The sequence below is a fragment of the Neopsephotus bourkii genome, unplaced genomic scaffold, assembly GCF_033783945.1.
Source record: "Neopsephotus bourkii isolate Nb327-2 ecotype Australia unplaced genomic scaffold, CSIRO-AGI_Nbou_v1 NB_1780, whole genome shotgun sequence".
NCBI classification, from domain to species: Eukaryota; Metazoa; Chordata; class Aves; order Psittaciformes; family Psittacidae; genus Neopsephotus; species Neopsephotus bourkii.
The window spans coordinates 7,278,779-7,304,580 of record NW_026902254.1 but is presented as its reverse complement, the minus strand read 5'-3'; the positions used below and the strand labels follow the sequence as shown (position 1 = coordinate 7,304,580).

At 42.5% G+C, this 25,802-nt stretch overlaps 1 protein-coding gene across 2 annotated transcripts in view; it reads right to left on the bottom strand.

Annotated features, from left to right (window-relative positions):
• The window catches only part of RBPJ (recombination signal binding protein for immunoglobulin kappa J region), a 143,405-nt gene extending 119,655 nt beyond the window's left edge, over positions 1–23,750 (bottom strand). For both annotated transcript variants that reach the window (XM_061379954.1, XM_061379952.1), the window contains exon 1: positions 21,737–23,750. Coding sequence is in view for 1 of the 2 variants with exons in the window: in XM_061379952.1 (XP_061235936.1) it covers positions 21,737–21,750 (14 nt within the window). In the remaining variant the exon portion in view is untranslated. The remainder of the gene's footprint in view (positions 1–21,736) is intronic.
• Between the last annotated feature and the right edge of the window lie 2,052 nt (positions 23,751–25,802).

Genomic DNA, 25,802 nt, shown 5'->3' with positions numbered 1-25,802 from the left:
GGTAACTTGTCTTTCCAATATAATAACAAATTAGGATCAAATAAACCATGAACTCTGTGAATATCTTTAACCTCATTTCCACACCTTTAAAAGATTATGGAAAGAAATTTATATAATTTTAATAGCATTCTATAATCTATCTGCTCCTTTATTTGTGTATTCTAGAAATGGTTTAACGTTTAACATAAGAATTGCCAGATCCACTCAGACACAAGGTGCATTTAGACCACAGCACTTCCATTTAAGTGTCCATCAGGAAATATTTCAGCAAAGGGCATAAGAAGTCTCACCAATAATAAAAAAAAAAAAACAGATGTGATATACTTTGCAGCCTTACCTTCCACCCCAACTCTCCATACACTCTCTTCTTCATCATTTAATAAAATATGTGGGTTTTTCTCAAAAGTCTACATGTTCTTCAATGTACTAACAATAACAATCCATACTGCTATAAATTCCTTCAGCAAAAGTAAGACAGTTTATTAATAAAGCATGAGAAAAATGAATTCCCAAAGCTGTGAGTAGGACATTCACCTATAAATCTCAGCAGTTGTTGCTGTTGCCAGCAGTAACAGTTCATAGCAACCAGACTGTGCAGCTTCAAATCCACTGTCTACCCTCCTTTGAGAATATTACTGACCAGGTGATAGTCTCTGTTTGTGAAGTCTGGGAATGTTTTCAACAGCGCAAAAGCAGGCATACAGACACACCTCAGGTCTACCATATGTGTAGAACAAATACCTGGTTGATTCTGTGAAGTTCAGAGCTCTTAAATATTCTGGCCACATGCATTTCACTTCTGCTTTACTAAGGTAAGCATATATTTTATAGGAAAAGTATAAAAGTGAAACCTCACTACTTCACGTAATTCCTTCATACTTCAAGAACTCTAATAATCCAAAACATTTCACTGCTCACTAACAGGCTGCCTAGAGAGAATCACAGAGACTCCTACAAAGTTTTGCATATTATCACATTATTCTTCCTGGTGATAAGATACCCAGAGGTGGAAACTGCCATCCCTTAGCTCCTTAAACAGAAATCAGTCTCCAAAAACCAAATTACTGTTCTCTTTTCCTTAGGAAAAGCCATGATAACTCACTCACAGTAATAACAGGACTAGGTTGTCATGTGAGAACATAAATGCCTCCCTGCTCTTTTTGATGTCTTGAATCCAAGTTACATTTTCAAATTCCCCAAACAATTCATCTCTATCTGGTAGCAGTCATAAGAGAAAGTGAAGACCTGTGCTTCCTCCGGTGAACTTTAATTTTCCTTCCACAGGTGCCACAAGGGTTTTCTTGTTGTCTGAATGAGATAGGGCACCACTGCCACCAAAGCGGTGCCATCACTTCCTCTTATGTGTTGCTGAGTTTCCACAGGTATGGCATAAAAAACTTATTTCAATCACACCTATCTTTTCCAGAACTCAGCAGGAACTTCTGCCAGCACTGAACTTGATGTTTAGCCTTTGTTTAAAAGTGTAAAAAGTCTGGAAATATTATTATATTCTGCCTACTTCCAAAAAATTGTGGGACTTTGAACTTTACTATATTTCCTGAAGTCTTCTGGGACCTACCATAAATTGCTGCTTCAGGAAGCTGTTCCAAGAACTATGAATCAGGTTTCTACAGAATAATGCAATATAGTGGTAAAGTGACTGGCACAGGGATATAAAGTACAGGGACAGCTGAACAAAGATGGAGGGTGCTCACTGTTGTTCGTGGTACTAATGGTATGAGTTCATATCTCTAGCTAAAACCACCACAGTTCATAGGTTTCTTTTTCAACACAAGTAAGTTCACTGAGGGAGAGAATATACAAATATTTTCTGTCACACATGGAACTTGACTCCAGAAAAGAATTACTTCCTTCCTTGAAGCCATGAGAAATTCCATGAGATTTTCCAATCCCATGCCCTAGCAAGCTAAGAAACACACAAATCCATAAAACAAATAAAACAAAGGCAGCAGGTTACATAATTATTTAATAAAACTTAAATAAAAGTGGAGAGTATTAAGGACAACTTTGTAATATCTTGGTCAGTTAACTATAGCTTTTTACTCAATACCTTTTATTTCATATTTTCTCTGGTTTCCACATTATGCCAGCAAAATGATTTCTATTCAAGATCACTGAAGTTGGAGACAATTTCTGCTGCAGCATGTGAAAAAGAAGGAAATAAATCTTGATCTTTAGGTTCTGAATGATGGGCCAACATTTTAAACAGTTTCTGTTTTGGGCCCTGCATGCCCAAATTGTTTCTCTGGCATTTTGGCTGATACAGGTGAATGAAACAGTTTCAGGAATCCAAGCCTGATGTTTTCGAACAACAACCAAATATTGCAGCCAGTAGAAGGTCTGGATCCTGAAAACTCAGCTTCACCCAAAACAAGTTGACGACAAAAAAAATAAAAATCTATTGAATCTTTTCACAGAAAGTTTTAAAACAAAGTCCAACAAAATATTTCAAATTGGATTTTGTTTGGGTTTTTTTGCTCATTTCACCCTGCTTGGAATGCAATAAGTTTAGTCAAGTTATGGGGATGTTCCTTCCTTTACTATTTTCATGTCTATTGTTTCACTTACTCAACAAATTTCCTTCCAATTGGGAAACTTACGGAGCAGCAAAGCATCATGCCTGTGGTGCCCTTAAAAGTCATGAAGCTACAGAGCAGGAAATAAGCTCATTGTATGGGAAGAGAGCTAAACATTATAAAATTTTGTGGTATCTTTCTTAAAAGGAAGAAAATAATAGTAATATAAAAAACACCTGTTTCTCTTTATTTTTAAATGAAAATTAATTTTGCATCAATCTCCTAATGGGATTGCAACAACATTCTAATATGTAGTTTTAATTAGCTTTATCTTTTTTCACCTGCTGTATTCCCTGCTCTATCAGAGCTAGCATGCGTGGGTTTTTCTTGCACAGCACTTGCACAAACTTGGACAAGGTAGCTGAAGACATTTGAGGATTGGGACAGATTTTACCTATTAGAAGTGAAATGTTAGAAGTTAGGACAGTGTTATCTACCACAGCAGGGCCCATTTGCCTGTGGAACGGAGAGATTTCCAGTATGCTGGGATAATTCCCTGATTAATTTCCTAACAATTGCTTTGCTTTTCTCCCGTATTAGTGTGACTTCTTTTTTCTTTCACCTGTATGTCCTTCCCCTTTTTGCTGACGTTTCTGTCTTCCTTCACCATCCCTTCGGTATAAGGTGGGTGTTTGTCACTCTTTATCAGTGCACTTCCTTCAGTACAAGGAACTTTACTGGTGCCAGCACTAGTTACCTGCATTTAAAACACCTACAGCAAAAAAAGTATTTAATAGAGTTTCTTCCATGATGCTGATTGTGGAATGCAAAATGTTTATTAATCCCTAGCTTGTGTCTTCTTATTTCTCTCTAAAAAAGGAAATAACCTATTTCAAGAGACCAAATGTTCCTCACCGCTCAGGAGTCATGACAAATTCAGCCCTGGGGAGGATTAGCCAAAGTATACACTGAAATGCTGTTCTGGTGCTTATGGTTTCCAAAGAAGTGTCATGTGGCAAAGATGTCACTTGGTACTTGATAGTTTAATCAAACCCTCAGCGGTAGCAGACATTAATTATCTTGTAATCTAAAAACATTCCCTTCCCAAAGTGACATCACCTCAGTATGACAAATGCATCTCCTTTCACTTTTCTGACTGGAAAGCTAACATCAAATAATTCATCAACAGTATCATTTCTTCCTTAACAGCATTGTTGCTGTTGAAACAATTGCTGTGGGAAACAGTGCACAAATGAAGAATATTGCCATGAGCAGGGAGGCAAAGTCAGGCCTCTGAAATAAACTGAAGCCTCTCCTATTATGCCATCTTTTCCTTAGCGGTTGTTAAGCAGCGGGTTATTCCCAGTTCCTTCTTATCTGTTGGAAACTAACCTTGGCACTGGGACCCTTTTACCCATTTACAGGTGTCTGTCTCTCTGTGAGGTGACTTTTCAGATGCTGAGTGCTTGATGTTCTCCTTTGGTTTCCATTTGAAAGTGCTCTGCTGAGGCATAGACTTACTCCAGTTTGCAGGGAGACTTGAATTCAAATGGGATAAACATTTTGGTTACAGAGAGAAGGCCGGGCTGGTGCTGAGGTTTTGCACTCACCTTTAACAAATGGCTTTGTTTACTGCCTGGCCAGATGGTAGTTTTGTCTGGCTACACCCAGGAGACATCAGCATTACTAAGGCTTCTCTAGCTATCCAGGAAAAAAGCCAGATCCAGCAGTCACCCTCTTCTGGCAGAAGCATTAAAACCTGGTATTTGATTAAGTCTGAGGTTTATGACTTGGAGGGGGCCCTGGGGCAGGTTTGGCATGAAGCAGGCAGGTGTGCTCACCCTCAGCCCCATGGCCTGCACATGCTGTACCCCCTGGCTCCTGTGCCGGGTGACGCTGGCACCGGAAATCCACAGCGTCCCTTGGGGCCCTGCCAGCTGCCTGGGGCTCCCCACCCTGCCCAGGGCCCCATTTCATTCTCCCCTGGGGGGGCCATCAGTCCCTTCCCCAGTGTCACCACAGCAGGGTTGGTCACCAGTTCCCCACAGCCATGCCCTGCCCCATGTCCTGGCTCAGCCTCAGCCCTTCCATTTAAGGTGCCTGATGACTGGAGCCAGAGCTGCCCTGGCTGCCTGCTCCTGGCTGAGGCGGTGGGGCAGACCCCAGCTGCCAGGCCCAACAGTGGTAAGCAGGACCACCATCAGCAGTATCCAAAAGGGGGGCTCTTGCCAGCAGCCTGTCAGGCAACAAAAGCATCCTGGCATCATTTTAGCTGAGGAAAACAGAAAGAGCTCTTGAAGCTGCTGTAAAGGGGCGACAGCTACCAGCATGGCTTTCATTTACTTCTGTGAATGTCCTTAAGTGCAGCAATTGCTATGCAAGTGGTACGTTTCATTGCAGACAGCTCAGTTTTTGCTTTTAACTGGAAATCTGTGGGATGGTAAGGGTGACTGAAGAGCGATTGCTCAACTACGGTTTGCTGGAAATGGCTGTTCTAGTGGTCACAGTCCACTGCGCCTGGGCCAGCATCCCTACATGAGATCAGCAGGTGTTGAACCCATACAGACCCTGCAGTAAAGGGTCAGCCTGGAATAACACTTCTTGAGATGATTGTCCCCTTGACAAATACTGAGACTGTGAGAGAACATCTGAGTCCCAAAAGCAACGCAAAGCTGTCACACGTGCTCCTCTGGAAAGCCGGGCCCTCAGCAAGCACACAGGCAATTAAAGCAGGTGCAGGAGGGGGCTTGGATAATATTTACAGATGGCTGTGCACAGGACAGGCAAGAGACATAGCACTTGCTGCCAAGGAGTACCGCAGCTTCTGGCAGGGGTGTGCAGACTCTGCACAGTGCCTCAATGGGATGCTTGGGGAGAAGAAATAAAGCATGAGACAGAGAAAGCACGAGACACAACAGAGAGAGACTCTTAGTCATAAAGCTAGCAAGAGGTGAAAGAAAGCAGGGTGGAAATGATGGATTTTTGCCTTAACATGCGATCACAAGGATTTTCCGCTTTCACATGGAAGTGAGAGTTCAGCCCTGCATGGTCAAATAGTGGCACAGTTTCATATTCCCCAGATTCACCCCCTCATATGAGCATGTTTTGTACCACAGACCTGTGTTTCTCCCTGGCACCCTGGCTTTTCTGCACATGGCTGGCAGGTATTATGGTGGCATTTACCTTCACAATTTTAGTCCCCTGCCCCACTCTTCTGAGTGACAGTAAAAAGTCATGGAGGGAAGAAAGGGCAAATACCATGAATCAGCTTTCTCCAGCAATTCTGCTTTGCATGTCAGCTCAGAAGGGTCAGAAGATTTCTTGTCCTGTGTGGTGCCATTTTCTCCTCATCTGTATCTGAAGGTTTGTCTCAAATTGCAACTGTGGTCTCACAACCTGCAGTTTTACCTTCACTTGTGCCTTATTGTTCAATGCTGCAAATGTGATCTTGTTCACTTGAGCTGCATACATGACATCACTTAGCTCTACTCGGCTTCTGACTCAAACCTGTGCTACCTGTGGCGGAAACACATTACTTCCATGTACTACTTAATTGTATACTAATACTCCTCTGTCTAGGAAGCCACTACACCGACTCACTCAGGGTTTATTTACAAAGTACATTGCAGACAGATGTTTCGGCGCCCAGGGCTGACTGGAAGCTATGTAGCCATGTTGGAGAAGTGCTGAGCCACAGCTGCAAGTTTATGAGTTGGGCTCTGCACCGGGCTAACTACAGTCACAGCTCAGAGCACAAGCAGAGGGAGCTCCCATCTGCTGGTGAGTGACCACATAGCTATAGATGTATGTATAAGGAAGTGAATAATAACAAGAAAAGCCACACAGAAAAATTTGCTGGAATGAAGATGCCTGATATGCGTTACTTTGTTGAAGAGTATAAAGTTAAAAACCAGCAACTTTAACTTTTTGAAATCCAGCAGTGAGTAAGTAAACATGTATCATAATATAAATAATGGTTTATTAATCATAATATACATAATGGTTATTAATCATAGCCAAATTGAAAGCCCTGTTCAAAATTAACAGGATAAAGTAATAAAGAGTATCGGTAGAAAATGAAACATCACAAAGAAGCAATCAAATAGGTTATCAAAATAATTGACTTTGGGATGACAGCTTGATCTGCATGAGTGGGGGATAAAAGTGTTTTTTGACAGTAGCACCTGTAAGTCCAAACAGTCTGAAGTCTCTCCTCTGTTTTACTTAGTCAAATTATGTGCAGCAAGCCTCAGATATGGAGAAAACCCCAGTGTCAGAGGATACCAGGGCAGAGTATGCTTTGAGCCCCCAGAGTCTTCCTGGCTACTACCACACTCAGTCCTCAGAGCACCACTGGTGGCTCACCTTCCCCCATTCTTTTTCCCCTTCATGCTTCCCGGCATTTGGTGCTGTCGTTACTGATTAAGATACGTTTAATATTCAAGTGGCCTAAGTTACTCCTTCATGGCTGGTAGCCACCTCAGCTAAAAGGTAATACTTGAAAATACTATGAAAAGTATATACTATATACAATGAAAAGTATATACATCTAGACTATGAGATTTACTTATACCTCACCAGAAATGTTTCAAGGTGAGTTATTGTACTCTGAAATCAAACAGGAGCATGCATTTAGATACAGACTTGTCTCACTCTGTCTTAGTGAAAACGACAGAGGGATAGGAAAACAGAAACCTAATGTGTACACTATCTTACCTGTGCTTGTCACTGTCATAAGATTTAATTAGTCCTAAACTTTTCAAGTTTAGGAAGACAAAGTTCAGTCTGCCTTCCATGTCCTGACTCTGCCTTGAAGCTTCAAGGCTGATGCTTTTAGATCTTAAAGTCCTTTTCTCTTAATTTTCTTCCTCAGGGTCTCCTTCCCCTTGCAGGCTCACCTGTAATGCACATCAGGAAATGGTGGTAAGGCCACAAGTCTCAATATTTGAATTAGGAGCCAGACATCAACAAGTATCTGCCTACACACAACTACACATCTGCAGGAAGGAAGGGTTAAAAACATCTTAAGCTGAAATCACAACCTGCCCAGCTGTAGCTTGCAGTGTGGTGTAAGTAAAAAAGCAACAGGTATATATAACATGCCAAAACCAGTCTGCCTTACCAGTTACTTGTACATGGCAACTAAAGAAGCCCATACATGGTAAAAATCAGTTTAATGTAGGAATTATCTTATGTGATGAGGGAGCTATAAGATAGTGTACTGTTTTTATGTTTTCCTGTGTACTTGAAGCATATGCATCTGGAATGGCTCCACATCTGCAGTGTAAAAAATCTAATTTTACGTTTACAAGTCAACAGAAGTCAAATTAAGTGTCCTGCATCAACAGCATACTTTGATAATGAAACTGAATATTTACCACTAGCCCATAGAATATGAGCTCTGACAGGTCCTGATGCAGCCCCCTCTCCCAGCTCCCAGTGAAGTCCATAGTTCCATTCAGTCTTTGATTAGAGCTGAAGAACTGCATGTCGCAGAGAGAGGACAGGAGATTTGCAGCCTGAGCACTGGAATGCATTGTGAGAGTAGCTGAAGACTTTCCAGGCACAATGTTGACATGCCCTGAAGGTGTTATAAAGTGATACCATGTTTAAAGTAAGGCCACTAAATGGGTTTTATCTATTTTGACAGTCTCATTTCTCCACAGCTAAAGGGAGAGAAACAAAGCATCATAGGCATGGAACAGGTCTCTAGACACCATCCAACCTATTTTCCGACCTTATTCTAGTTTGTAGCACAGGCTTGGAAATTTATGGCATTTTTTTTTCTTTACTGTATTTAAAAATTTACATCCCATCTCAATTTGGTCATTTTTCAGTTATATTTTGGGTTCCTATCCTCTTAAAAGCAAAATAAAACAACAAATCACATATCCTAAGCATTGTTCAGTCGCTCCTGGGGCCAAGCAGTCTCACAGAGCAAGCTATTGCACAGGGAGGACTATGTGATGTGCAGACTCCATCTGCCCCTGAAGTGTGTGTGCAGCACCGGGCCAGCAGTGTGCTGAGCCGCAGCTCCATTCCATGAAGACAATTTCCATGTTTAATATTCTTGATTAGAAAAACATTCCAAATTTTAGAATTGACATTTAAGACTGAATAAAGTTCCAGCTTGGTTTTATCAGGACAAACTTTAAAATAGATTGTCTATTAGCCTTTGTTACTATATTTCTTTTATGAGTGTGAGTAGGAAGAGCAATAAGGAAGGCCATAAATCAGATGCATACTTCTGGTGAGTGCAGAAAATCCTTTAACCTTTTTATTTCATGGAAATAGGAATAAATGTGGATTTATTCTTACTGTCTACATTTTATGAAACATCACCCAAGGAGGCATTTCTAGAAGCAAAATGATCAGAAGAAAACAAATACAACAAAAAAGTGCCCCCCAAAACACAGTGGTGCCTAAAGCACCAATTAAAAGCCACTGCCTCCTACTCATATAAGACAGAAGAAGAGACAAGAAAAAAACCTATTTTGTTTTGGTTTTTGCAGGTTGAAGGTGAAGGATAAAGGATCACCATGATACTGAGACTTGAGACAAGTCTCTTAACACCAATAGCGTGCAAACATGTCCATTGGAAAATAATCTGCCGCTAGTGACTAATTCCCAGCAGAAAACGTGGCTACTTGCCAAAATGTAAATATCCTTCATGTATGCAGGAAATAATTTTCAGCAACCCCAGAGCTGGTCTAGCAGGATGGGAGATTCTGAGCAGTGCACCATCCATATATTCTTATTGGAATGGCTTAAAAGGCACTCTCAGCAGCACGCTATGTATGACACCAGCGAGAATTTAAGCATGCAGCATAATAGTAAGGTAATTAATAAGAGCAGTTGCTAACAGTTGCACAACACAGGAGTGTTTTACAATTCTTGTGCTCTTTTACAATAATGTGGAGAGATGCTGTGAAGGGGGTGGGGGACAGGGGGGAGGCCTGGCGTGGAAGGGACATTCCTTCAGTTCCTCTCAAAAGTCTGAAAAACCTCTGGATAGGAAAATACTATTGAGCAGCCAATTTTTTTCCACATTTGGCTTAGTCCAATGCCCAAAATACACAGAACACTACTTCATTTTGAAAGGATTGCAATACTCCTATCTGAGTCATCTGAAAGCAAATAAAATGAGACCTAAACAAATAAACCTAATTGCGCATGGAAACAAATCCAGCTCTCCAGCTTGGCCATGGCTTTGTTTTTGTTAGTTTAAAGCCTGCATATGCAGTTTTAGTGGCATCAGGAGTTATACAAATATTGACAACAAATTGCCAAATGTTGTTTTTTTCCCCCTCAGTGCACAGCGTGAAGAAGCTGGGGGAATGCTTCTAGGAACCTTCCCTAGTGCACTGAACCAAATCACAGCTTGATGGGATCCACTCCAGCCTCTTCTCTGAAGGGTAGATGCTAATGAGATTGAGCTTGTTGACTGTTATTGTTAAAGACTCTTATTTTTCACTCATGAACTCTACTGAACACAAATCCAGGCTTTCGAAACGTAGCTCAAATGTTTGCACCACAGCCAGGGCATTGTCACATACTCTGTCCTCCACCCCGTGATTTGTTGCTCGTTTGTGTCATCCTTAACCTGCTTCTGGTGGTTAGGCCAGGAGAGAAACAAATAACGATGACAAGTGAGAAAAGCAAGCTGCTCTCTGACATCCTTCTGTTAAAATGCTATTGCCACTTGCTGGTTCTGGAGAACGGGCAGTTGCCTTGAGACAGAAATTATTCATGAAATCCTGCTGTCATCTGCCAAAGGTAGATTGCGCTCAAGTTGGTCTGTATCCTTTAACAGCTCCCAAGGAAAAATGAGAATATGTCAAATCTTGATCTGTCACAAGCCAAAGTTAGCAAAAATATATTTACATTTTACTTTTAAATGAAGCCCAGACTTTGCTCTCACACAGAGCCAATGAAATAACACATTTTCTTCTTCGCGTCATGTTCACAAGACACCTACAACTTTTATTATTCTAGCTGTGTGAATAACAAGGTTTCTAATTTGCAAAAACTTAACTTTTAATCCCAGAGTTTGTTTGGTTTAGTTTGGGTTTTTTTTAACAAAAAAAAAAAGAAGAATTTTAGACTTGAACAAAGACCCAGAGGGTATTCACACAAAGAAACCACAAAAATCACTCTTGCACCCTCCTCGAAAGCTAAGACACTCAAAAGTTAGGACAGCTATCTACAGTACTGGAGAGATTAATTCATACTCCTATTTTTTTCTAATTCATTCTGAGAATTTAGAACTTGGTCTTGTACATCTCAGAGATCACCGAACAACCAGGTTATTGGACACCCTGCAATGAACTTCTATCCCCTTTTATCAGAAATTGCATGCTACACATAAGAAACTCTCCTCAGAGTTTCATCACAAGTACTGAATTTGCATGAAAAGTTTTAGGTTTTACTTTTAACTCTCCATTAAAAAGTTCTTGACTGTACATCTCTAGGCTTTCAGTATTGTAACATCCACTCTTCAGTTACTATAGCATTATATGCTCACTATATTAAGGAAGACCTCAGTATATTCAGTAAGACATATGCAGAAGCACCTACTTAGGCTTTCTATATTGCATTTCTTGCCAGAAATCTAGTAAAAAATGGTGATCACTAAATTGGTGGGAGGAAGGCGTAGTGAAAAGGCATGAGAATTGAGGGTTTGTGAGAAACAGCAGGAAAAAAAATCCCCTCTATTTCACTAGCTCTGGTCCTTCATAAAAAACCCAACACAATGCTTGGGACTGTTCATGCTGTGAGCAAACACTGAAATACGACAAGGCATCAAGGCATGTTGCGTTACATGATATTCAGGCAGCTGCTGTGATGGCAGTTTCAATCCACCAACTGGTGCAACGAAACAAATCTGAAATGTAAAAGCTAGATATCCACCAAAATATTTCATTAATATTACATGCATGTAAGTCAGGGAACTCAGACTACTAATCCCCACGGCTACCCCAAATCAGCCCTGGAGGACAAAGCAAGAACGCAGCTGCACAGACAGGGTCTCAGAAGGTACTCCAGGTTTCAGTTTGCTGACTGGAGTGTGCAAAGTTTCTCTAACAATGTTCTGTTAGTGCATTTTCTTTGAGATTTGTTGAAGGGGGAAAATACCTGTTGCTGTTCTGTAAAATGCAAGTATGAAATGACTGCACACCAATATATGAATTCAGATATAGCTGAATTTGTATGAACACCTACTAGTGGAAAGTTCCACCCTGTGCAACAGACCTCAGCAACATGCTTTAGGTCAGAGGAGGAGAAGAGATGGTCTTCCATCCCTGACTGGAAATCAGGCACCAACGAGCATATGCCATAGCATATGCCACTCTTGAAACCTGTCCTGCACTAAACACAGTCCCGTCCCCCTCTGAAGCCTCACCAGCCAGTCTGTTAGTAGAGGGGTCCAAGTTGCCATTAAGTCCTTGCAAGAGGTACAGACCTCTGGTGCACAGCACCAGAGCTTTGCTCACCCCACCTCAGCTGACAAACCTTGCAGATCCTACACCATGGGGTATGGAGAATAAGCCATCACCAAAATTTTCCACCAAGGTGGGAGAATGGCACACTTCCTAGTGAAATAAGAGAGGAAGCAGGTGGGCAGGTTTTTTCTGATTGAGCAAAGCTCTCCATGGAGAGATCCATCCAAGCCACTTTCAAATGTCGAGAGATTAAAGCAACAGGGGAATGAGAAGCGGGAAAGAAATCAGCTTCTGAAGCTGTCTGTATAACAGGGTGATACATGTCTGGGTAACAGATTACTGGATGTAAAGGGCACCTCACCATCCTACTCTCTCCCCACCTCATCTCTCTCTTTTTCTGTCACACGCACTCACTCTTCCTTGGGCTAGGTGCCTTCCTGAGCACTGCGGAAGTCAATTAAAGCCAAATAAAAACTATAAATATCACACATAGGAAGGAGACTTCCCTCCCAGTGCAGACAGCTGCTACCACCAACATGAACTGCACAGTCCTGCCTCCTGACCCTCCCTCCCGCCGGCTCCGCACCCAACAGCTCCCAAAATGTGGAGGTGTCAGTCTTACACCACAGCATACAAACTGCTCCTGAGCACGAGAAGGCAAACTCTCATTTTCCATCCTTGCTGCCATCGTGGGTGGTCATGTTGGTGTCTGCTCACATTTGCATGCTACTGGACCCTGTGGAGTGTACAAACTGTTGCATACGGCACATGGAAAGAAACATCCCGTGCAGGCAGAACTATGCTAGCAGTATGTTACTGCATTTAGCAGTCATGTTACCATATAGAGACCCTGGTCTGCATTCAACTTGGCAGTTCTGAATCATTATCAGGATAAATGAGAATAATCACACTTCTCAGCTCATGAAAGCACAGAAAGAGTGGCTACTAGCAACTCTGCACTGTATCTCAGGGTTTTCACCTTTTTGCTCAGTATCTGCCACATGTTTAGCTGTTTCTTAAGATCTTCATAGCTTTTACTCCTTCCTCTTAACTTTCTAGGCCACCTACTTGTTTAATATCTGATCTTCTCCTGCTCATTATTTGACTGCTATTTCTGCAACACTGTCTAGTTATTTACCTTGCAGAAGTGACATAAGCTCTTCCCCCCAACCACCCCCAGTCTGTCTGGTTTCCCCCCTCTAGTCTGACTGAAGTGACAAACTCTCTCCCCTAGCCAAACATTTGTTTTTACAAGGTATTTTTATACCATCACCTCTTCCCTGCATCTCCCCCGCCTACCCACCACAAACACATGCTGTGGTGGGAGGACATTCTGGTTTCACATCATTTGCAATGTTAAGGTGACAAATTTCCCCTCCTTCAAGTCTGTCGTTTCCATCCCCTCTACCCCCCCACCCCAAGATATGATTTGTAAAATGAAAATGGCAAAGGGTTAGTTTCTCTTAGCCTTTTTTACCCTGTGCATGGAGATGTCCTCCTTTGCTTAGAAGAAATCAGGAGGAAAGGAAGCAAAAAAACCCTTGATTTAAGTTATGTGAAACCTATTTATGCCATAAAAAAGATTCAAATGTACACAGTAAGAATACTGTCTAGGTTGATAGATTCCTTTTAGTCATCCTAAGGAAGACAGGAATTATGAAGATTTCTGAGAAAGTAGGCAAATTTAACTACCCCATGGACTTCATTAGACTATTACAGTCTGTCTTTCCCTGTATTAAAATGCACATGCAATCACATTCACACAGTAAAAACAATCTCAAGTGCTCTGAGCATCAGACTTTTAAACACAAAAAACATGTCTGTGGCCTTCATCATACCCAATTAGGGGTACATGTACTCAGCAGTGACTCTGGTGTGGTGCAGAAACATCTAAGCCAGCTTTAAATTGGGCAGAAACAATCTAGTTAAAACAGCACAGAGCCCAAACTGGGCTCAGCCACTCTAAATATTTACCCTACTCTGAGCTAGAGGATGCCGGGCATGCATACTACCATGCCTGGAGAACTTCCAGTACCTACATTCACCACTGCAAAGCTAGGTCGAAACATCCTGGTCATTCTAGCAGCATACACATGCGGAATGGCCCAAATTAAGACAGTTTATAAAAGGACTGAGTTTACGTGGCAGGATGGCTGAATGCTTTTTATACAGTGCATCTATTCAGCACACACCATTAGACTTCTTGAAGTGAGATAAAGTCTTACTCTCTGACCAAACTGAATATTGTTCCAGGAAGTAAGCTGCATTTAAATTCCTGTTTCATGTAGAACTCTCAGTACAACACAAGACAACCAAAAAAAAAGCATGCCCCAATAATACAGCTTTGTTAATTTAAGCTTTGATTTTTGTCTCATATAGGAAGGGTAAAGACAGATAAATCTGAAAAACAAACCAGGGTGGGTCAACACACTGCCAGCAGCGAGGGGAACAAAAAGGGAAAGTGCTAAACAGTGAAATTTATTTATACTGTGCAGCAACAGGCTCAGAGAACAAATTATTAGCAGGAGCCGCCACTTGCAGCACAGGGAAGGCTTTCCTCAAATCGAACAGATACGGCTGTCACTGCGGGCAGCCAAGGAGCACAGAGAACAAAAGAGAGAGGAAAAAACCCTCTCCACAGACTGAAAACATTTTGTAGTTAAGGGACTCAAAGCAGAACGTGGGTAGTGCCTTTTGTTTCACTTTGGTTCAAGCAAGGTCATTTGGGGGAAATGGCTGCAGAAAACCACCAGGAGTAAGCTGAGCAAAGGGAACAGTGTGAGTTTCTCAGTAAAAAAAGTACACCAGTTGGAAGGACATGGGCTGTTTGTCCATTCCAAGACTTTTTGGAGATAGATCCCTTTTGCATGTTGTGGAAAAGTGAGCAGAGACCACCACCGGACTTTCGCAGAGGAGCCATCAACCACAATTACCTGGGGATACATTTGGGAGGAAGAGCCACCCCCAATCATCCTGGAGCTATTGGTCTCTAGGGCTTTGCTGGGATTGTTCAGGGCAGTTCTGCTGGCTCCTCACTCATCGCCTAACCCCTGGCACATACCCAGAACCAGGTAATATTTATTTGGCAGGACATCCTTTACTAGAAAAACAATATGAAATCCCTATATTAACACCCTTCTGTTGGCTAAAGATACATCACCTGTATGCCACTGAAGACTAACAAGTGACCTCTGGATCTCAAAATCAGCATCCAAACAGAAATCTGTTGGTCAATGAGGGAAATACGCATGCACATGAAGAGACCCTTCTGGGTCACTTGACATTCCCTCGTACTAGAGCTGAACATTCACTCAGTGGGTAGACATGACACAGCCTAGCCTGAACCTATTTTCACCAGTGATAATCTAGCCAGTATTTGACTTTTTCCATTTCCCTCCCTTCAGAAGAAGCTGCAGGAAGAAGAGATGCGTCTTTGTGACTTCTCTTTTGTCTTCATTCCAGGACTTAGACTCTTTTTTTTCTTCCTAAGAATAGGGCAAACGTATCTTTATGCTAAAGTGACTGCAGTACACAGGTACCCACCTGAGCTAGCCTGCTCAGGTCCTGTTACCAATGTAGTTGCACCAACATGAGCTCAGCACCAGCTGCAGAAAAGATCTATGCAGCTAAGGAAATACTTGGCCAAGTAGCCATAGCAGTACCCAAGTCAGTGCAGGCTATATTGATGGCAGTATCCAAAACAGGCAGTAAAACCCTGACTCAAATATGTCTGCAAACACTGGCATTAGCCCACCTTTGTTAATGCTTTCAAAATGTTCAGATGCTGCATCAGCACAAAAGCATTCCCGCAGCAGTAAACACACTTGGCTGGACCTACTGCCTTTTCTTGAGCTCTGATTTGCTTCAAGTAAATACAGTCATTTACTGCATGTTTCACCTTCTTGTGGAACATCTGCTGTCTGTGAGTAGCCAAACAGCAGACAGACTCAATCCTCCTGAGATACCTCTGGCTAACAACACGCACAGCTTTCCTCAGAGGCCAGCATGCCACTGATAGCTGGCTTAGTATAAACCACCACATGCTGTAGGTGTTTCCAGCTGCCTCACGCTGCTCCCGAGGAGCCTGGGCAGTCTAAGCCATGCTTTATACCTACTCCAGGAGCAGCACATGTCTTATAAAGAAGTTCTTTCCAGCCACAAAGAAGAAAACTAAGAGAAAAATCACTGTCTCTTGAGGGAAGGTCAGAAGTAGAGTATGAAAGTAGGGGGGTTGAGAGCTAGGAACACTGCTTAGCTTATTAGGATAACATCTTTTCAGGAACAGGGAAGGATATGAAGAAAACAAATAGGAAGACCATGAGGACAAGGGTGAACTTGGAGGATTCTGGATGGTCGACACACAGAGTGAACAAAATGCAAATGCTGATTGAAAATGCACTGAGGAATTTAAATTTCATTCAAAACATAGTAAGCCGATGAAAACATTCAAAGGCAAAGGTAGATGTGGCAGGAGCCAAAGGAATTTTTGCTGTAGGACTGTCAGTAGACTGAATGGAAAGTCATGAGAGCAGGATTGCAGCAGGCTGTAGTAATCTGGCTGTGAGAAGCCCAGTCTGAGTTGGACTGCTAACCTTGGAGGAGGTGGTGTTACAGATGAGGTCCAAGGGCATTAATAAGGCTGCGAAAAGAGGGAGAAACTGGGGCACTCTTTGAATGACAAGAGGAAAAGGTAACACAAATTGCTCCTCCAAAGTATGGAATAGGTTAAGGTAGTGCCTATATTCTGTATGCTGCACTTTAGGAGAAAGTGAGCCAGAATCTAACCAGTTTAGACATTTGTAGAGTCTGGTTACTTTTGCTGTCTGCGAAGGACTTGCTCTCAGTTTACACCAGCTTAAACCTTATTCCCCTCTGTAATCAGTATTACCCATCTTGGTTTTAACCAGATAATGGCTTCAAGCAAAAGCACAAAGTCATGGTAATCCAGGCAGGAATTCCTCCATGCTTCCTCCCACCCAGTGAAGTTTTGGATATCACAAACAGATAATGACAGATGGTGGCACATAAACCCCTGTGCTAAACTAATTAAAGCCCAGAAGCTGAGGCTCTCCTTATGTATCTCAGAAGGTAGGATCACATTTCCATCTTTTGAAAGTCTGAGGAGGATTAGTGGGGTTTGTTGGGTTGTTTTGTTGTTGCTTTGTTTTAATAATCTTTAGCCAAGCTGTTTTATTTTATATTAACAAGTATTTGCCTCACCTATCCAATTTAATATAGATACAGTTTTCTTCACCCTTACACCCAGCTATCTCAGGAAGCTTGCTCCATGCTAATATAATTAGGATAGATACCTCATTACCTTTTCTTTAAGGCTGAACAGTGGAAGCTGCTTCCACAAGAGCAAGATAGACCCAACTAAGCCAAAGAAAGGTATTTCATCTATAGGACAAGCAGAAGGTCCCTGCTGTCACCAGGCTCTGCAGCTGCAGGGGCTCCTACCTTACATAAGGCCATCTTCACTGGTGTTGTTTGCCCCAGTGTAAGGCAGCAAATAGTTCTTGTACCTGCACCATATTGCCTGCAAGAACACAAACAGCTCCAGGGCTCACACTACCAAGCCGAGTTCCAAGGAATGAGGACAAAGCAGAGCACAGTCAGGGAATATGTAGAACAACATGCAGAGGTGTGATTGTGCCTAAAGGGAAGCTACGTTCCTATGTGTTCAATAAAAAGCTTTTACTCTTTATAACAGGCAGTATGCAGGGACTGACTTACTTTGAGAGTCAGCTTCTCTTTGAATAAGTATGTCACATGAAGTGTGAACAGGAAGCCAGAAATGTGGGCAGAAAGCAACTGTGGCCAGCAACTATGATCACTCATGTGGTCTGTACAAGTCTGGTGGATTGATAAATATATAAAACTGACAAAAGCTTTTGGAGGAGAGAACTGGAGAAGATGACCCAAAGGCAGGTAAGGTGGTCTTGTTATTGGTACCCTCTACAGGCACATGGAAAACTACCAGAGACTAAAACTTGGATCATTTGCATCCCTGTGAGTGTTGTAAACACCTAACTATTGGCTAGTTTTGGGGAGGGAACACTCATTCCCACATCTTCGCACAGCAAAACCTTCAAAAGATATGTTTCCATTCCTGTGTAAAGAAAGGAACATAATTTTAAATCTCAGAATTTCAAGGAATAGAACAATTGTTTACGACACATATTTGTAAAGAAAATAGTCCAACTGCGTCAAAGTACATGATTTACCCTTACAGTACAAAGGTAAAGCGCCTTCAGACCAGACTGTTGAGCTAAGAGCCAACGAGGGCCACAGTTTAACCTTGCATTCAGAAAAATCTTGACCGTAACTATAAGGAGGCTCACTTTCCCCATCTACTGGTCAATGGAAAGATTGGACTACACTACAATTAAAAGCATTACCACCGAAGCCCTGATTCAGTCGAAGTCTCGAGTTTTCATTTCTAACTTTAAACAGATGTGTAAGTGCCATTGACAGTTGCATTTCAGTAAGCACATAAGTGCTTTGCCGAACTGAGGCCTGAGGCTGATTGTTTAGCATGGCAGGAACAGGGTTATGAGTTCTTTACAATCAAAGAGAAAAACACATTATTTTCAAAGACAAAACTAGGACAGCCTGTTCAGCAACACTGTCTTGTTAACCATGAAAAATTAAATAAATATGACTTCTTTTGTTCTGAAGTGGGCTAAGGTCATTAATACTATAAAACAGCAGCCTGCAGAACCCTTGCCACAAAGCAGCCATATGTACTGCAGCTCAGTAAGGTCATCATAAGCTTACCATAGCTTCTTAGGGACTTTTTTTAATAAGCATTTGTTTACTAAATAGAAAGTCAGATTCCCTATAGGCCTGTTGAGCTTATATTTTTCATCATTGCATGCAGTGAATCCATCCTTCCAAAGTGGGTCTGTTCCTTAAGGGAGCAGGCTGAGTCTAGAGTGAAAATGTGAAGTTTGGATTGACTTGAAGAGACATTTTACCCTACCCCAGGTAGGATGACCTGTTGCATTTCTCACTTTGAGCACATGCCTCACCGTCATCCATGTTCTTTGAGGGTAGCACCTGCACTCGTACTGTAACATCCATCTGCTCCACGACCTCCCATTCTGGCTGCAGGTCTGATCAGATGTGCCTAGACACAAGGTGCAGCCAACAGAAAGGCTACAAAAAGCCTGGCAGCAAGCTGCCCACCAAGTAATCCAATATACCTGCAAGCTGATTCACCATTCACCCCCAACAAGCCTATGACAGTTTGTGTAGGCATATACTCAGTATGTAAGTAGCTGCATTTCCCACAGGACACACAAGTTTCCTGCTCAAAGGACTGCTGGGTCTTGAAAAGTCTAAGCAGAGACTGGACAGGTCTGCCAAGGCCCACACATGAAAGTTCAGAGGAGTTGCTGTCACACCACAACAGAAATTGATGAAACATCACTCTCAACAAGGAGAGCCCAACACTGTCTTCAGGAAGCACAGGTGACAAAGAAGTGTGACCATCTGTCTTACGGAGCTACGACTCTAGTTACCCAGCAAACTCTGTGAGAATAATCCAGCCACTGCAGGGAAAAGACTGCAGAGGAGAAACAACAGCATCACCACTGAGGTTATTTCATCTCAGGCAATAAATCTGAGAAGCAACTGTAACTACGTTTAAATAGCAGGCAAGGAAAGAAATCATTGTCACTAGGTCTAGACCTCCTGGTATACCAAGTGATGTGTATAAAGCATATAAAGCACATCACTACTCTGAAGATCATCACAGAAGGTTTGCTTAGCCTCTTCCCAGGAGTGTATTTTGGACAGAGTTATTTGTCTTAAGAGTACATTTAAATGTTCATGAAATCACTAGAGTCAAAGACTCTATAATGGAAAAATAATGGACAGTAGTGTCTTGGAGCAAATGCTTGTAAAGCCTCATAACTGCAGGGTAAACTGGGATCCAGCAATTCTAGCTGACACCCCTAGAGAGGTCACAAAACCAGCCAAGAGATTTTTCAGATGAAGCATGTGACAGCTAGTACCTCAGCTACCCAGCAACTGGGATAGAAGAAACACTATCAGTGTCCTGAAGTGTCTGCAAGGAAAGACCCCAAGGACCACCTCCCCAGGTCCTCCCTGCATCACAAGCCTGCTGGGAGATTCCCTGCAGGCACACCAGCACCTGGTGTACTCCACTAGGCATCAGGGAAGCAAACAGCTGACAGCTAAGGTGTCACACAGGACAGAACAGAGATGTCAAAGCTGGGCTGTGCCCAGAACAGCTTGCAGTGTAAGCTGGATTCCTCAAGGGCAGGTGTGCTGGGAGTCCCGTAGTTAAGCACAGGCTTCCTCAGTAATTCATCAGCTGCATGGGATCAGTAGAACAATTTAGGAGTATTTCAGTTCTCCAGCCTATAAAACACTGAGTAATGGAGGGGAGACAGCATTTACACCGAGAATACAGGTGCCAACTGTGCTGGGCTTGTGAACTCGTGCACAACAGTCCACATGTGAAGAGACACCTGGAGAAACACCCCTCACAACAGCTCAGGGTTCCTCCCTCCTGTGGGGATGCGTGGTGTTTAGCCACTCAAGCAGCCACCCCCAGAGCAAATGCTTCTAACATGTTGTGCTGGGGGGCACCCACTGAGACCAGCTGGTTGGGTGGAAGCTGCTGGAAACGGAGCCATAACAGGTAGTTGTGAAAGAGGCGATCCTGCTGAAGACAGACACTGAAAGGATGCCAGCACTGTTTTACTAACCACTGAGTAGGATCGCTCTCAAAAGTGGCTTCCACAGGCAGGAGTCAGACTTCATTAATCCTTTAGTCCCTCATGGCAGACACCTCCGACAGGCCAAGTTCTGGCTTGTCAGGCTGGGAAAATTCATTCTTCCCTATACAAGGCCAAATTTGGGCATCTGACTTACATCACAGGCCCAAAACTTATTTTGTCAATCCAAGCTGATAAATAATCCAGAAACTGGCAAAAGCAAATGTTTGGCGAGAGCTCTGAATATAAACCAGACTTTACATAAAAGCTATGACCATGACTGCAGATAAACCATTAGTCTCTGTTTTACTGTTGCATCAACGTACATGAGACAATCCTTCATATCCTCAGTCTCTGCTCCATTATCAGTATTCAAAAACAATCTCCAGTTGTTGGCACTTGACAGATTGAGGACCATTTTTCTTTCTTTGTAAAACAAGGTGAATCCAACATCCCTGTTCCCTGCTGTGAATAATTCTATAATTAACTAAGTTAGTTATTTACAATGCATTTGAGGAGGAATATCTAGCACTATTCCTCTCCAAAAGAATTTATTTTCTTGGTTACATAACAGAACTAAATGCAGTTTTTCTTCCCCTTAACCTTTTTCCAGGAAACAGTCTGCGTCCTTCAGCTGCGATCACTCAGGCTACTGGTTGAGATCTTCAGTTTTAAATAATAATGCATAAGAAGAATACAAAGACAGGGCTCCCCGGAGACCAAACCACGTATTCTATATCAAAAGGCAATTTGCTTTCACTGGAAAATAAGCAGCACAGAAAATACTAAACAGAAGTTTCATTCTACATTCAGACACTTAGGAGTGGGCGATTATCCAGTTATTAGTCTCTGTTCTGGGGAGTCTTCTGGGATACAGGAGTAACTATATCTTTAGTCACAGATACTCTAAAATTCAAAACAACAGAAATAGGCAAAGCAACTAGTATATCACTTCTTGCTACCACCACATGCAGTAAGAATATTGTTAAACATGCCACTCACTCACCAGGAAACAAACATCAGAAGGAGCTGGAAATCCCTGCTTTGCCACCACTCAGTTTTGAAGCTGTCACTTTCTACCTCCTTGCAGAGTCCAGCAGTGCCTTTTCAAGCACCACCTGCGTCAGGGCACACTGTAATGTCCCACGGGATCAGCCAGCTCACTCTGACAAAAGAACTAGGGTCAGGTGCTGGAATCGGCCCAAGGGCCAAGTCCCAGCTGGCAAATCTAAAATGACTTCCAGCCTGAGGGAAATGGAAGAGGAGTGTTTGGAAAGAGCTTGCGTAGAGCACTTCCAAGCGGTAGTAGCCCTCCTTTAGAGGAACAGGAATACTGCCTAGGCTGAAGATCGGTAGATGGTTTAGACTGTTTGAGGTGTTCTGGGGGGATGGTTCTCTTCTTGTCCTGGACTGGGGTAAGAAGCCCCCATTCTTTTGCTGGTGAGTAAAAGGAGTTTGCACAAACATGACTGTGGCTCTTGCTTTGCTGGGTGAAGAGAGGTGTGATTATCACTTGTGCCCCACTGCGTGCCTACCTTCCAGCTGCCAAAAGCCTCTTGCCAGTGAGGCTTCAAAAGGGAGCATGGCTGGCCAGTTTGCTCAGAAATAGCTCCTCACCTCTCCTGGCATCTTTTCAAAAGCCTGTTCTATCCATACTCTCACCAGGCAGTAACTGCTGGTTACCACTCCCTCATCTATGGTGGGAAAAGCAAATACAGTTCTTTAGCTTTTCTTTGCACTATGAACACATAATGAGAGTGTTCCTTGGACAGGTCCCTACTCAGGTAAAGACTCAGACTTCACCATGACCCTCTACTTCCCTAAAACTACTGTAGGCTGAATGGAGCCTTCCACCCACATAGATAGATCCAGTCAGTGGCATGCAGATCTCTGCATTTGTCCCCTTAAGATTGCACAGAAGCTTATCTAGCATTCATTGATTATGCCATCTTACACACAGCAAAGGGACAAATGTGAACTCTTTAATCATTGCGAGGATAGTTTTTCTCCAGAGCAGAGCTGTTAAGTCTGGAGACAATCAACACCATAGTCCCTGGTACAGTCTGACAAGCTTTGCACCAAAATGCACAAATCATTTTGCAGTGCTCCCAGAGGTGATGATGTCCTGTACTGACTTACCCTAGCCTGAGGGACTAGCTACAAGACAGCACATAATCCTAAAACAAAAATCCTTAGCAGCTTGATCAGATTCTGGAATTAACTCCACTTTCAGAAGCGAAATTGACCAGATGACCTAAAACAGTAATTTCCAGTCTAGAGCCTGTGATTTTGTGATACCACTGCTTTTGAGATAGTATATTTGTGAAGGAACAATGGAAAGACTGCTTCTGCCTCACATCTGGGATTGCGGATGCAATTAGAGTTAATATTTTCCTGGCAAAGATTCTTTGTGACCCTTGTGATCCACAAAATACAAACACAGTGGAAACACACTGACGAGATCTCTAACATTCAGAGCAGACTTCAGGCATTAAGCTTTCACTTTCTTTAGGGCAAGGGTATTCCTGCCCAAGGAATGTCTTGGGTCCTCTCCTGCATGTAGTTCCTCTTTGAAAACTCCCTGTCACTTCCTACAACAGCAAATATATGGAGCAACATTGTACTAAATATAGTAATTCCCCAGATGCCCAGCCTCTGCAAATTTAAGTGGATGTGGCCCTTCCTTCATTACTTCAAGAGTATCACTGTGGTATATTACAAGATGATACAAGAAGGTAAATCCATTAGAATTATAAGGAAGACTTGTAACATAACAGTTGGCATTCAACTCAGAAATATTCATATGAAGCTGACTATAAAGAATACACAGAATATGCAGATAGTTTTAAGGACTCTCCCCTGCCATGTTTCTGAGAAGTTTAAAAGTAACAGGAGTCGACACATTAACTAACACAATAGAACAGAGGGTACAATTTCCATTCCCATCCAGGTAACATCAGCAAGGCAGACATAACTATTACCATACCGCTTGTATGCAGGAGATGTAATTTCATAAGCTGTTTCATACACAAAGAAGGCTATTCACCCACAACACAGTCTTGAAAATGTCAGAAGACATTTTGGACTAAACTATGGGAAATTCTTTGATATATGTGACATCCAGCATGCCTGTGTTACCCACTCACAGGATGACTGTAAGAAGGACAAGGGAATGGAGCTTATTTCAGAAGAAGCTACAAGCAGACAGTGAAGATTCTATTACTAGGATTACCTGCTTTCCTGGCTTCAGAGGACTCTTAAAGGTGCTGTTCAGCCAGTAATGGCACAAGAGTTCTTGTATGAACCTTCCTTGTATCTGTAGATGGGAGGAAATAAGGCTAGAGCTGGCCTGCCACAATCACTGGCACCCCAGAAGTCACAGGTAATAGACCAGGGAGAAAATGCTTCTGGTTAACATCCACAGTGGCTTCCTCTTCATCCAGGGTGGAAAAATAAATATATTCCTCAAATGTGCCTGAGCCATCCAGTTCTGGGAGTGAATGGGTGGCTGAAGAGGACTCCTCCTACAGGAATTTCTGCTGAGGCAATGGGAGTACCTTCCTCCTCTACCCTGATTGGTATTGCTGAGATTCACTGTACAGAATTACAGGAATAAGTTGATAGCAAAAGAGGCACCTTTCCCTGTCACCTGAAAGACGCTTTTCAGCATAAGGTCCCTTCCAACTCAAGTTATTGTCATTTCTGATCTCCCAAGGTAGGCTAGAGTGAAGGAGAGTTAGATAATTTCTCCTTAGATGAAACTACTTAGATGAATTTCTCTGCTCATGATAACCTCATCTTGGCTAGGAACTTTCTTCAGAAATGTTCACCTCTGATCTGCTGAGGAGGAAATAGAGAAGAGGGAAAGAGGTATTGCAAATTGCTCTGTGAGCAGCAGAGCCTCTGACGGCTGTATTCCAATGGATTTATGTCCCTCATGCTTCTGCCCATTGAAGTCGCCAGTATGCCCTGTCTCCTCTTCATAACTATCACCTGACCTCCACGGTATTCCTCCAGGGCTACAGTAGCAATACTCTCTTCCCTGGAGTATCTTCAGATCTTCTTCACCTCTTTTAACTGCAACCCAGCTCCCCCTGCTCAGTACCTGCAGCAGTCTTAGAAGACTTTTAGCTATTGTTCAGGCATCCAAAGGTCAGAAGAGGGGATCCACTGTTACAGAACACAAGGGAAGTAGCAAGTCAACACACTGAAAATTGCTGAATGTCAAAAAATTGCTGAGGCACCTGGGCCAGTAGCAGAAGCTGACCAACTTTCTGTGGTTTTGTGCAACTGTAATAACATGCATAGTGGGTTGCATTTCAATTTGCATGTAGAAGCTTATACTCCAACTTGGAGATCATCTGAAAAACATCAGTATTGTGAAAAGCAGGTGAGTTTTCTGTTTGACTCCCCCAAAAAATAAAATTCCCATATTCACAGCCTATATTTCAGCAATGTAAAGCCCTGGGCAATTTCAGAAGTTGTTTCCTTTTAAAGATTCTTCAAAACATTTTAAATTCTTGGAACCAAAATAAGATTCTCACACAAATCCAGGCCTACGTTTCCTAGACATGAAGAAAACTCCTCAACCAACCAAATGTTTTCTAGAGCATAAACACACACACATACCCCCCAGCATTTACCTTCATCATGCCTTGCAAGTAAGGGGAGTACTGTGATTGCCATTTTACATATGGAACTGAAGCTAAAAGGGTACATTACTTGCCTGCTATCAGACAGAAGCATGGTGGAACAGGGAAGTGACTACAGTCCTGTTCCCAAGATAGTGGCTTAAACACTGCACCATTTTTCTTGCAAGGCCCTCAGAGTCTGTGATATTCACAAATACACCTTGGATCAGAGGCTAATACATAAAAATGAGAGCTTTAATATGCTTTGACCTGTACTTTGTTTTTGCTCTCTCCCATTATACACTGTCCTCATAGAAACAGTGTCTATCTGCAGCACTTTCTCAGAAGCTAGAAAATAATTTCCTTCCACTATCAAACATACTATTTGGGCTGCCTGGCACCACAGAAAAAGCCAATACAGTGTTTCATTTACTGCTGTGT